At 54.4% G+C, this 12296-nt stretch overlaps 1 protein-coding gene across 3 annotated transcripts in view; it reads left to right on the top strand.

Moving 5' to 3' along the window:
* The window catches only part of SULF2 (sulfatase 2), a 116612-nt gene that overhangs the window by 25866 nt on the left and 78450 nt on the right, over positions 1-12296 (top strand). For all 3 annotated transcript variants that reach the window (XM_045053515.1, XM_023251149.2, XM_023251150.2), the window contains exon 2: positions 953-1228. In XM_045053515.1, coding sequence (XP_044909450.1) covers positions 1054-1228 — 175 coding nt within the window. In that variant the 5' untranslated portion in view covers positions 953-1053. The remainder of the gene's footprint in view (positions 1-952; positions 1229-12296) is intronic.

A 12296-nucleotide genomic window follows, 5' to 3' on the forward strand; every position in this document is an offset into this window, starting at 1 on the left:
GCTCTCGCTCACTCTCTCGCTCTCGCTCTCTCGCTCTCTCTCATTTTAAATAAATGAGACCAGAAGTCTATATGTGGAAGGACTTGAAGGCTCACTTCCTCAAGAAGTAGAAAAATGACCACAGAGAGCAAGGAACAGAACTATCCCGCCTTCTCTCCCCCCAGTTCGCCGGGGAGCCCGTCCGACCCGGGGTTCAGGGCTGACCGAGGTCGCAGCCGACTGACGGCTCTTCCCCCACGGCTCTTTAGCCCTCAACATTCTCCTCTGTCGTGTTTATTCTGCCACTTAAAGCCAGTGCGAATGAGTTGCCCAGCTGTGGGGTCTGTCTGCCTTCACCCCCACCCCCACTGGCTGGGGCTCCCGTAACGCCCTCGTGTCCCCATTCTATCCGTGGGAAAACCAAGGTTCCTTGCTGGCCGGGCGGGGACACCCAGAGGGTGAGCGACGCACGGAGTTGTTCAGTGCCACACCTGCGCATCCCTCCCTGGGCCACACGCCGCCCAAGAGCTGGGGTTCCATCCAGCTCATCTCTCCCCACCTCGACCCCCCGGTGCCGGCAGAGAGGGGACGCCCAGAAATATCAGCTCCCCCAGACTGGGCTCCTTCCTTTCCTTTCTCTGGGGCTGATCTGTCTGTCGAGCGGGTCGGATGGTTCGGGGGGCCGGCTGGTCATCCGACCTTGGACGTGGGCCGCCACCAGCACATTCGGAGGATCGCTGGTCCAGGGAGGGGGGCGGGGGTCCGTCTGCAGAAGCGGTCAGAGAAGGCTCTCCGGCCACTCTGTGGCCCGAGCGGATTGCGAATCCTCTGCCTGTAACTTTCTCCGAGTTAGGTTTTCTCGGCTGTGGCTACCCCTGATCAGAGACGCCCGCGCTGTCCGTGCCAGAAATCATTATGCAAGCCCAGCCGTCAGGCGGCCTTTACGTAAAGACTGACCTGATTCTTCTCCTAGATCCGTGAGTAGAGCGGGAAGAAGGGAGAAGAAGCAAACCCACGAGACGCGACTTCAGGCCCCTGCGTCCCGCCAGAGGCGACGGGCCAGCGAGGCGGAAGATGGCATCCCCCGGCCTCCTGCTTTGCCTGCTCTCCGCCGCCGTCTTCTCTCTCCTGGGCGGAAGCTCGGCCTTCCTGTCACACCACCGCCTCAAAGGCAGGTTCCAGAGGGACCGCAGGAACATCCGCCCCAACATCATCCTGGTGCTGACGGACGACCAGGACGTAGAGCTTGGTAAGCAGCTGGCCAGCAGGCACCACCTATCCAGGGTCCCTGTCCTGGGTCTGAGGCTCCTGACGCAGGTCGGCTGTGTAGACCTGTGGAGCTCACTTCTAGTGGATTAAGACCAAGTCACGGGGGGAGGGGGTTGACCCACACGTGTGCATTTGCAGCTTGGGCCTCAGGGTTAGGGGTCTCCAGCTTACCCCTAAGGCAGCTGGATTTCTCCAAAAGTCTTAAGGAGAAGAGATGTGTAGACCAGTTCGTGATTTTTCCCCCAGCTGCTATTGAGGACCTGCTGTGTGCCAGGCAGTCTCGCAGGGCCTGGCACTTCAGTGATGGGTAAGACAGGCACATTGCGTCCACTCTCGTGGAGCGAGGGGCCCGGATAATCACCGCTGCAAGACCGCGCATAAAGTAATCTCGAGAAGGGAGAAATGCGCAGGGGAGGGGAATGAGAGCGCCGTGCCGGATGGGGCGGCGGGAGCTGCTGCGGATCGGTAATTAATCCTGGAGGGGCTCCCGGAGGGGGTGATGTTTGAGCTGACACTGACACGAAGAAGGAGCCAGCCGGAGTGTGTGTGTGTGTGTGTGTGTGTGTGTGTGTGTGTGTGTGTACGTGTGTGTGCCCACACGTGCACATGTGGGCCCTGCCCCCCTAATCTTAACCCGAGCTTTGGGTGGGCTCGGCGTCCCTTGGTGGCATCCAGGGACAGGGAGGGTGGACGCTATTCCTAGTGACCCGACCCTGTTCGCAAAGATGGTGCCTCCGGAGGATGAGCTTGGCCGACTCTGGTCGGGACTCCCTCCCCTGGCAGTGCTTTGGCTCCGGGTAAAGCGGGTGAGGACGGGGACCGTCGCCGGGGTTTAGTTCACTTGTACCGACGGCCAGGTGTGGCCAGGGCCCCTTGAGCTCACAACCTCAGCGCCTTTATCCCCCACACGAGCACCCCCGGCCTCTCCTTGCCCCACTGCGTAAACCCTCCCGTCTGGTCCGCCTGAGCTGCGGGCGCTGCGTTTGCACGAGGCCTTTCTCGCCCACCACGTGTTTCCTTGCGTGAGGAGAAGCCTCACAAGTGAGGCCACCAAGAGTGAGCCGTCCACAATTCAGCCTAGCTGGACCTTCTGCTCTCCTGGGGGGCGGGGAGGGAGCTCCACCTATATTTCCAGCTCACCTCTGGGGGGCTTTCCCAGGGTGAACCTTCTTTCTCCCTAGCTTGTGTCTTCTCCACCCGCCCCCCTCCCCCGAATTCACTGATTTGGGGGGTTCCGTTTCTCCACCAGGAAACCCTATACAGAACTGCCCTAGAGAAATATAATGCGAGCCACGAATGCAAATGACAAATAATTTTAAAGTTTTCTAGTGGCAACACTTTTTTTGCAGTTTTAAAAACAGGTGGAATTAATCACATCTTTTGTTTAACCTCGTCTGTCCGAATGATAATCATCTCAACGTGCAGTCAATACAGAAAGTCGTCAGTGAGATCGTTTGCAGTTTTTATATTGTTTCCGAAATCTGGCGTGTACTTCTCGGCAAGAGCGCGTCTCATGTAGGACTAGCTGCCTTTCGGGCGCTCGGTAGCCACCTGTGGCTTGTGGCTACCGTATTGGACAGCACACATCCTTGTGCATTTTGCTTCTGTAATTTCCCTTCGAACCATCAGCGCTGGGTATCGTGAAGATCTGGGACGAGACTTTTAAGCAAGGGAGCCAGCATGTGCAAAGGCCCTGAGGCAGGAGCGAGGAGCCAGAAGGGGCTGGAGCTTGGGGCAGGGGGATGGAATCGGAGACCGGAGAGAGAGGCTGGAGCCATATCTCGGAGGCTGTCACGGGTTGCGGTCAAGAGTGCCAGTGGTTGGCCAGGTGAGGGGTGGGCTTTTAGCCTCTATCCACTGTCAAAGGACGTTTGAGTGTTACTGGCGGCAACAAATTTAAAGCCTCTGCAACCAAACCTAAGAATGTGGTGAAGTCTCAAGCGTGACTGGATCCATTATTAAAAGCACACACGAGTCTTTTTAACTGCTAAGAAGCGGTGATTTATATCCATCCAGGCTGCTCCTTATAATGATTTGTATTAATGATTACAAGTATAGATTTTTTCTCAGGGAGGTTATCAAGGGCAAAAAGAACTTGCAGCCAGGAAGCAATCAAAGCCCAGAACTTTTATTGACAATTTCACACGTATAATCCCTATCTCTCCAGCAGCATTTAGCTGGAAACGTGTTGGATAACCATGGAGAGTCCATAGGTCATGGCCAGAAGGATACAAGTTTTGTTTCTGGGGGAATTTTGCAGACCGCACCTGGATCTCAGAGCACAATGGTCTTGCTTCATGGGGCCCCTCGACAGTAGTCATGCCCGGGAGTACAAGACTCCGGGAACGTCCACTCATGCATTCAGCAGATAATTTATTAAGCATCCACTCTGTGCAGTGCACCGTGCTGGGAGCTAGGGGGAAAGGGGCATTCCAGGTCAAGAGAACAGCAAAGGCAAAGACACTATGTTAGTTAGCAATGAACTTGGCGGGTTCGGACAGATGGAGAGAGCCTGTGGGCTGGAGGGAGCCGGGCTAGAAGTGGAAAGAGAGGAGGCCAGGAGTCGACTGAGAACAGGTCATGAGGGGCCTTGTGGCCATGACGAGGGTTTAGAGTTTTCTTCTCAGTGAAATGGATATGCATTAGGGGGCCTTTAGCAGGGGGCCGTGAGCGGACTTAGATTCCAGCAGGATCCCTCTGGCTGTCACGTTGAAACTGGCTTGCCGAGAGCAAAAGCAGAGACAGGTAGCCCCAGTCGGAGGCATGAACGAATTGGGCAGGTGATGACGGGAGCGTGGACCAGGGTGGGAGCAGTGGCACCAATGAGGCACCAGTGGATGGTTGAATGTGGGGGCTACGGAAAAGAGGAAAATCAAGGGCACCTCCTAGATTTGGGACCTGAACCAAGGTGAGCGATTGAACAGCCGCTTTTAGGAGCAACACGTTTTTGCCGTAGCAGCATGATCCAGCTAAGCTACGTGTCACCAAGTGATTATAAGTTTACATCTATGACTCCTGAATGAAACCAAGAGGATATGCAAATATAAAAGAAAAAGGACCAGGGCTGCCTGGGTGACTCTTGATCTCAGCTCAGGTCTTGATCTCAGAGTCGTGAGTTCAAGACTCACGTTGAGCTCTGCACTGGGCGTGAAGCCTATTTAAAAAAAAAAGAAAAAAAGGATCTATGATAAGGATACAGGAAGGAGGAGAGCAGGGGTTACAGAGGGAGCGATTAGGGCACAGGGAAATGGAGTTACTTATCCAAGGTCACAGCCACGCTGCCAGAGCATGGCCAAACAAGATCTAAGCCCAGAGCCCCTGGTCTTAACCACTGCTCTACTTAACCAGTCTCCTGGAATGGCTGTTGAGTGGCTTCTAGATTGTTAGCGTGTGTGTTAGTTGGTTTTCACTGTCACAAATATCATTGCTGGGAATGTCTTTCTACATGCATCTTCGCGCACGCAAGCAAGCGTTTCTGAAAGATAAATTCCAGGAAGTGGATTCGGGGCATTTAGAGCTGGCGTCTGTCAGCTCCCACCCAGCAGCACCACCCTGCAGAGATCGGTGCAAACCTTCCCTCCACGCTCGAGCCCCCACCCCTCCCACAGCAGAACCGGCTTCTGAAGGAGGCTGTGCAGCTCTCAGGAGGTGAGGGATGGGAAGGTGGGGGGGGGGGGGGAGGGATGGTGGGCTTTTTATAAACCACTAGACAGACCCAGATCAATAATGCATGTTCCCAAAAAGGCCAGCACATTATCTCACAGTCTACTACAACTGGCACACAGAGGGTGGTCCTAAAAAATTTATCATCTGCTATTTTCTGCTCATCCGTGCGGCAGTTCTGACGGTTCTCAGGGCTGAAGACTTCTCGACTGAGCTAATTCCAGGCTTCCTTCCAGTCCCGGGTGGAGAACAGCCGTCCATCCTAATTAGGGTCTGGTTGAGAGAACCGTTACGGGACCCAGACAGAAGAGGGGCTCGTCCCGTGTCCGGATTGCGAGGTTGGGGGAGGGGAGGCTGTACGTTCATTTTCTCTTTTCTCACGTGCATCTGACACCCTTCCCCGAGCTGTCACTCAGAAGTGCCGGCTGCCCAGGGGAACTGGTTCCCGGGCACAGTGGTCAGTAAGTAGCCTCAGTTCTCAATCCATTTTCAAAGTGGGTAAAACCCCTGTGTTTGGGGGGGTCCTTGGAGACCGGCGGGGTCTTGGCTTGCCTTCTTTACCAGAAGGAGAAAGAGAAGGGTCGTTCGGTCAGATAGGCTGTGGCACTGACAGACCCTACCGAGGCTTATTGGTCTAATTCGATCCAGCCAAACCGTTGGTGAGCCTTCCTGGCTCAGGCAGGCTCGATGAGTGAGACGCGGTCCTCACGGAGCAAGAGAAAACTTGCAGCGTCCCCGGCCCGTCTGTCCTGTCATTTGAGATTTGACTTAACTGGACTTGCTTTCTGAAGCTTAAATATTATTTTTAAAGGAAGCCTTCGATTATGAGTGGAAGTGAAAAGCCAGGATCCGTTGTCTTTTGTAAAAGGTCACTGCAGAAGCACGCACGGTGAGAACAGCAGTGTTTTTGCATTTCAGCAAGAGTCGGCCTCCCACAAGGCTGGCGTGTCTTTGTTACAAAGAGCGAGGGCAGTGACACGTCCCCGAGACGTTCTCCTTGACCCAGTCGGAGGGAAGCTGGGAGAGGGAAGGACTGGCCAGGTGGGAGTCACGGGCTTTTCATGTTGGAGCCCCACTAATATGGGAGCTCTTGTGCCCGAGGGTTGCGGAGACAGACCCCCACACCCCAGAAGACCTGGCACTGATTTTCCACTGTTGATCTCCTGAGGGTCCACGCAGGGTAGCAACAAGGCGCCCCCTCAGATTACTGGTTTTCAGACCGTGCAAACAGAATTGCGCCGTTTGGGGTGACAAAGGCAACCAGGTGATACTGTTGGAGGGCTGTAAAAACACACGTATCGCAACCCCTTTCTGTCAGTCCGGGTTCTCTCAGTGATGAGTGACAGAAACCCAATTCCAACTAGACTGACCATACAAAAAAAAGAAGGAGTTTATTTGACTCATGTAAATAAAAAATCCAAGCGTATTTTGAGCTTCAGGTATGGCTGGATCCAGAGCTCTGTCTGGCTCTCATCTATCCATCCATCTCTGCAAACTCAGCTCTCCTTCAAACTGGCTTCACCCTCCACCCAGCTTTCCACCTGGCATGACCAGACCCGCGTTAATGTTACAGCAAGCCATCCTTGTAGAAAGACAGGGTCTTTCTCCCACAGGTACCAATAAACGTCCCCAAACGAAGTATCTTGGGGCTGGTACTCTCCGGGACAGCTGGTCGACCCCGAACCATTGGAGGGGTGCATGGAATGCAGTGACTGGCTGGCCTGGGTTGCATGCACATCCCTGGCGTCAGGCCTGGGGCCAACCCCACGTGAGCCATGAGGATTGGGAGAGGGAGTTAGGTGTGATTCTTCCCTAGAGAAAAATCCAAGCGCTGGCGCCAGAGAAGGCAGGTGCCAACCCTACAGCCCATGCTCCGGAAATGCCCAGGGCACGCTCACAGGGCTCTCTCCAAAGCAGGGTGCTGGCTCAAAGGGCAGGCCAGACTCGTTCATTCAACAGATACTCACTGAGCACCTACCATGTGCTGAAGGGGATCGAGCAGCAAACAAAATAGGCCAAATCTCTACTCTTATGGAGCTTACATATGAGTGCAAGCGTTAATAAAAAAGATTTACGAAGTCTATAGTGCCCATGATAGTGAAAAGTGGTGGGAGGGATAAAGGAAGGAATGGAAGGCAGCAAGGAGAAGGAAAGAGAGTTATGATTTTCTGTCCTGAGAAGGGGACATTGGGGCAAAGAAGGTGAGGACGCCAGTGAAGGGTGTTCCCCCAGGAAGAGCATTCCAGGCAGAGGGAACAGAGGGGACAGAGGCCCTGAGGGAGAAAGGGGTCCCGCCGGGCTCAGAGCCGCAAAGAGGTCAGGACAACAGGGCAATGTGGGCAAACGTCCGGGGAGTGGCGATTTCTGAGAGGTAATGGGGTGATGGCGGAAGGGTGGACCACGCAGGGTCTTTGAACCAGAGGGAGGGAGGATTTTGACCTTGTCAGTGATACACCAATGGAGGACGCTGAGCAGAAGAGGGACATTATCTGACTTACGTGTTAATATGACCCCTCTGTCTATGATACGGAGAATAAGCCGAAGGGGTGTCGTGAGGGCAGGGAGCCCAGTGCGGAGTCTACTGCAGGAGTCCAAGCACGAGGTGATGGCCACTCAGACCAGAGGTGGGGGGGAGGGGGGTCGATGCTGTACCTAGTTATCAAGTGGTGCTGGTGAGATGTGCTCTGATAAGCGTGGCTCAGTCGGTTAAGCGTCCGACTTCGGCTCAGGTCATGATCTCTTGGTTTGTGAGTTCAAGCCCTGCTTTGGGCTCTTTGCTGACAGCTCAGAGCCCGGAGCCTGCTTCCGAGTCTGTGTCTCCCTCTCTCTCTGTCCCTCCCCCACGCACGCTCTGTCTTTTTGTCTCTCTCTCAAAAATAAACACTTAAAAAAACGTTTCTAACAGGGGGCGCCCGGTGGCTCCGTTGGTTAAGCATCCGACTCTTGGTTTCGGCTCAGGTCATGATCTCACGGTTTGTGAGTTCAAGTCCTGCATCAGGCTCTGCACTGACAGCACGGAGCCTGCCTGAGATTCTCTCTCTCCCTCTCTCTCTGCCCCTCCTCTGCTCTGTTTCTCAAAATAAATAAAATTTTAAAAATTACTAAAAAAAATAAAAAGATGTGCTGATGGGCCTGATGTGGAGTGGGAGAGAAGAGTCGTGAATAACTCCAAGGTTTTGGCCTGAGTGACTGCAAAGAGGGAGTCTCTGTTTACAGAGCTGCGGAGAGTGATGGTCAGGAGCTCATTCCGCTTCTGGACCTAGTAAGTGGCAGAGGCTGTGAAAAATCAAGAGGAACTGTCCAAGGCAGTCAGCGTTCAGAGTCAGGAGTTCGGGGAAGAGGCCCAGGTCCGGAAGGGCTGGGAGCGAGGGACGACCAGGGAGGGGGCCAGAATTGTGTGTAGATTGCGTGCCTCTGTGTGCTCTACTGGCTCCAAGACCCTCACCGGATTCCCAGGGGGGTCTGTGATCTGGAAAGTTGCAGGGGCCCCCGGCCCCGACGGCTGCCTTGTGGGAGAGGCAGGCTTTTGAGAGAAAGGCTTGGGAGGGTTTCTGGCCAGGCCCTTGTTTTCCACTTTCCATCTGTGAACACGAGGAAACCACTCCCTGTACTGCAGACTGATCTCCAGAAATCAATTCTAAATTTCAGGCTTGGGCACTCTGTAGGGGCCAAATGGCTGAAAGCCCAGGAGACAGCGTGCCCAGATTCCGGACAGCAGATCAGCGTAACTCCCAGCCTGGCCTCTCTAAGACACCAACCCCTGACATTCTCGCATTTCTCACCAGAGTTACAAAAACATGTGGCTGCAGGTTATCTTGGGAGGAAAAAAGGCTCATCTAGACCCACCCTGGTGTTCAACTTGCCAAGCACATTCCTGCAAGACCTTTTTTTTTTTTTTTTAAATTCAGCAACACTTGGGAGATACTTAAATTCTGGAAGCTAAATATATTGGGATTAGGTTTGGCTGCATATAAAAGAAAATATAAAATAACAGGGGCTTAAACAAAATAGAATTTTGCTTCTCACATAGAAATCTCTGGAAGTTGGCATTCCAGGGCTGCCATGGTGGCTTCAAGGTTATCAGGCACCCAAGCTCCTCTACCTTTCCGTTCTGCCATGCTTGCTGTGTGGCTTTCTGTCATTATTAAGGTCACCTCATGGTTCCGAAAGGCTGTAGGAGCTCCATCTATCAGAGCCACGTTCCAGGCATCAGAGAAGGAGGAAGCAAAAGGGTAAAAAGAATGGACTTCAAGTTAAGTCGGCTCCCTTTAAGGACCTCATTCCAGACATCACGTACAACACAGACAGAACTTATTTAATTAGCCACATGATCTCAGCAAGAAATGTGGGGCACACTCAAATTTGGATTATTCAAGCAGGGCTTAACTAGGTTTTGCTAAAGTGTGGGGAAATCTGTTTAGTAACATTGCAGCCATTCCCACCCCAAGGCCAAGGGGATGCGGGGGCAAATGGTTACTGGGACACAGAGAGTCCCCCCCCCCAACAGGAGCCGTCCCCCTCTGTTGATACCCCAGGGAGAGTGTTGGAGACATCCATACCCCAACATCCCTTTCTGCTTCTGCTGATCTTCCACCAGGGCCCCCCCTCCCCCATTGGCCAAATCCAGCCCAAAGCCAGAGGGTAAAGACAATTGTGGGTGCAACCCATCCAGGTCAGCTCGCTGGTCTGGATCACTGGGCACGGAACTGATCTAGAAGGCCAAAGCGAGGACCGTTTGCACGTTTACCTACAAGAGCGTCTAGCAAATGTCTTTCCCAGCTCAGTGCATTCAAGGTGAAAATCAGAGCCTCTTAAGAAAGGGAAACCTACATCAATAGGCCACCGGGGTCTCTGCCACACCAGATCAGGAGCAAGGGTCCCAGCGAAGGGTAGCACCTCTAGCATGGGGGTGGTGGGGGACGGGGGAGGCAGTTGTACGAAGGGCACTCGTGAGACCTGCACCTCCAGAAGGAGGTGGTCACGTGGGAATTGGGGGGAGGAGCATCCCAGGCCAAAGGACAAGTGTAAGAGCCCCGTGGCAGGAATGGACTGGCCAGGAACTTAGAGGAGGGCAGCAGGACGTGGGGAATGAGGGGGAGAATGATGGGGGAAGGTCTGGATTTTCTTCCAGGGCCGATGGAAAGTCACCGAGCTGTTCTGAGCAGGTCAAGGACGCATGATTCGTGTTCTCGGTGGCTCGGTCTGGCTGCGGGTGGAGGGGCGGTGGCCCGGGGACCGGATCAGAATCAGGAAGACCAGTTGTCCGGGTGGGAGCCGGAGGGTGCTCTGGAGAGGCGGTGGCAGGTGGGGCGGGTTCTGTTTTGGGGGTCAGCAGGCAGGGCTCGTGGACGGATTGCAAGGGGAGGGAAGGAGCGTTGAGAATCAGAGAATCACTCAGAGGTTTTGGCTGAGCTGTTGGGCAGATGGTAGTGCCATTTACAGAGATGGGGACACTGGGGGAGGAGGAACAGGTTTTCAGGCCCAGGACAGACATCAAGCTGCTTTGCACACATCACCACCAGGCTGGTGGCCAGGTGACTGGCTCTGTGTGGCACAGGACGAAAAGTGGGCAAAACACCCCGGACTTGGCATAAATAGCCTCTGGCAAGGAACGGTCTGTGGGTGGAGCTCCTCAGGGAGGAAGTGACCGGCGATTGGTTGGAAAGTGACCCTTTTCCAGGGCCTCTGGGCCACCTCCCCTCCATTGAGAAGGAATATATCAGAATTTCCTCCCCGAGGCTTCACGGCCAGAAGGAACAGAAGGCAGAGGAGGAAAAATTCACTTCATGATCTCTCTGACAGTCCGATGTTCATTAATGAAATTCTAGCACGGCTGTCTTCGACATCTGCTTAACGATACTGGGTTTAGGAACCGATTTCGAGCCTCGGCTTTTCGTAGCTAAAACCAGCAATAGCATTTGAGTTTATTTTGTAAGTTCCCGGGGCGCCTGGGTGGCTCAGTCGGTTAAGCACGCAACGTCGGCTCGGGTCATGATCTCGCGGTCTGTGAGTTCGAGCCCCGCGTCAGGCTCTGTGCTGACGGTACAGAGCCCAAATCAGATCCTCTGTCCCCCTCTCTCTCTGCCTCTCCCCTGCACGTTCTCTCTCTACCTCTCTCTCAAAATAAGCACATAAAAACTTAAAAACAAAAAAAACCTCTTCTGTTTTGTAAGATTGCGGAGTCTGGAGCGGCTCCCCCTTTGCCGCCGTGAGGAAAAGCCGCCCGAGCAGCAGGGCCCCGGCAGCCGGCGCGGTTATTCTGGGTCGAGTCGGAGGCACAGCGGTGAGCACATCCAGGCACAGATGTCGTTGTCCGGGGAACAGTGGGGTCCCTCTGCCCAGATGTGGCCTCCACTGCTGCACATCCCCTGGCCGCCCTCTCCCTGCCTGCTGGGGACAGAGCTATTCTGGGCAGTCGGGCTGATGGGACCCAGCCTCCCGTGGTGGTTACACAGTCTGCCACGGGCAGGCGGCTCACAGTCTGATCCGGTGACATCGCGGGCATTCCAGGGACACTGGAGGCCCGGATGAGGGCTGCCTCGGGTACTCCAACCTGATGGCTGCAGGGCAGCACAGGACACAGATGCTTTGCCACCTGTGGCCCGAGCTGATGGCCCTCCCCCGTCCCCTCCCCCGCCCCCCACCTGCCTGTCCAGGTCAAGGCTCTGTCCTAGCCTGCACCCACACCCACAGCTCTCCTCCCCCTCTTAAAGCCTGCTCTCTGTAGGGCTCTGGGTCATAGTAAGTGTTACTCTGAAGGTTTACTCAGCTGGTCCCTTCCCCTGGAATAGAAGCAGCTGCAAGTTGTAAACCCAGTGCCCCCAGGGCCAGGCAGGTCCTGTAAATGTGGGAAGTGGGGAGCCCAGAGAACCCGCGCGGCCCTTCTAAACCGGGCCTTTGCCACCCAGGTCCACTCACTGTGAACCCAGCAAGGCCAGATCTCTGTATTTTTTCAAGCCAAGCCAGAAAACTGGATTGATGTGAAATCTCCCAATTAAAAAAAAAAAAGAATTAGTTAATGTTTTAAACGCTTTCGAGCGCACAGACCAGAATGTGTCCAGAGGCACTCTGTGAACTCGGTGTGACGCAGTACTTGGGAGCTACAGCAACTAAAACTTTCGACAGCTACCGCGTGTTAAGCGTTTTCGTATGCCGTGTCCTGCACTAGAGGCTTCGCCCGTATTTTCCTCAATTAAATTTTGGAACATCCCGTGGGAAGGAGGCACTCTTATTCTCCCTACTTTGCCCACGAGGACACCAAGGTACTTGGGGGGGTGGGGGGGGGTGGTAACTCATTTGCACCAGGGTATGTGGCTGACAGGAAGCGGCGAGGTCAGGAATTGAACTCAGGCCATGTGCCTCTAGGGCCCTTCCCAGCACACTGC

This window comes from Felis catus, chromosome A3 (assembly GCF_018350175.1).
Source record: "Felis catus isolate Fca126 chromosome A3, F.catus_Fca126_mat1.0, whole genome shotgun sequence".
Classification (NCBI taxonomy): domain Eukaryota; kingdom Metazoa; phylum Chordata; class Mammalia; order Carnivora; family Felidae; genus Felis; species Felis catus.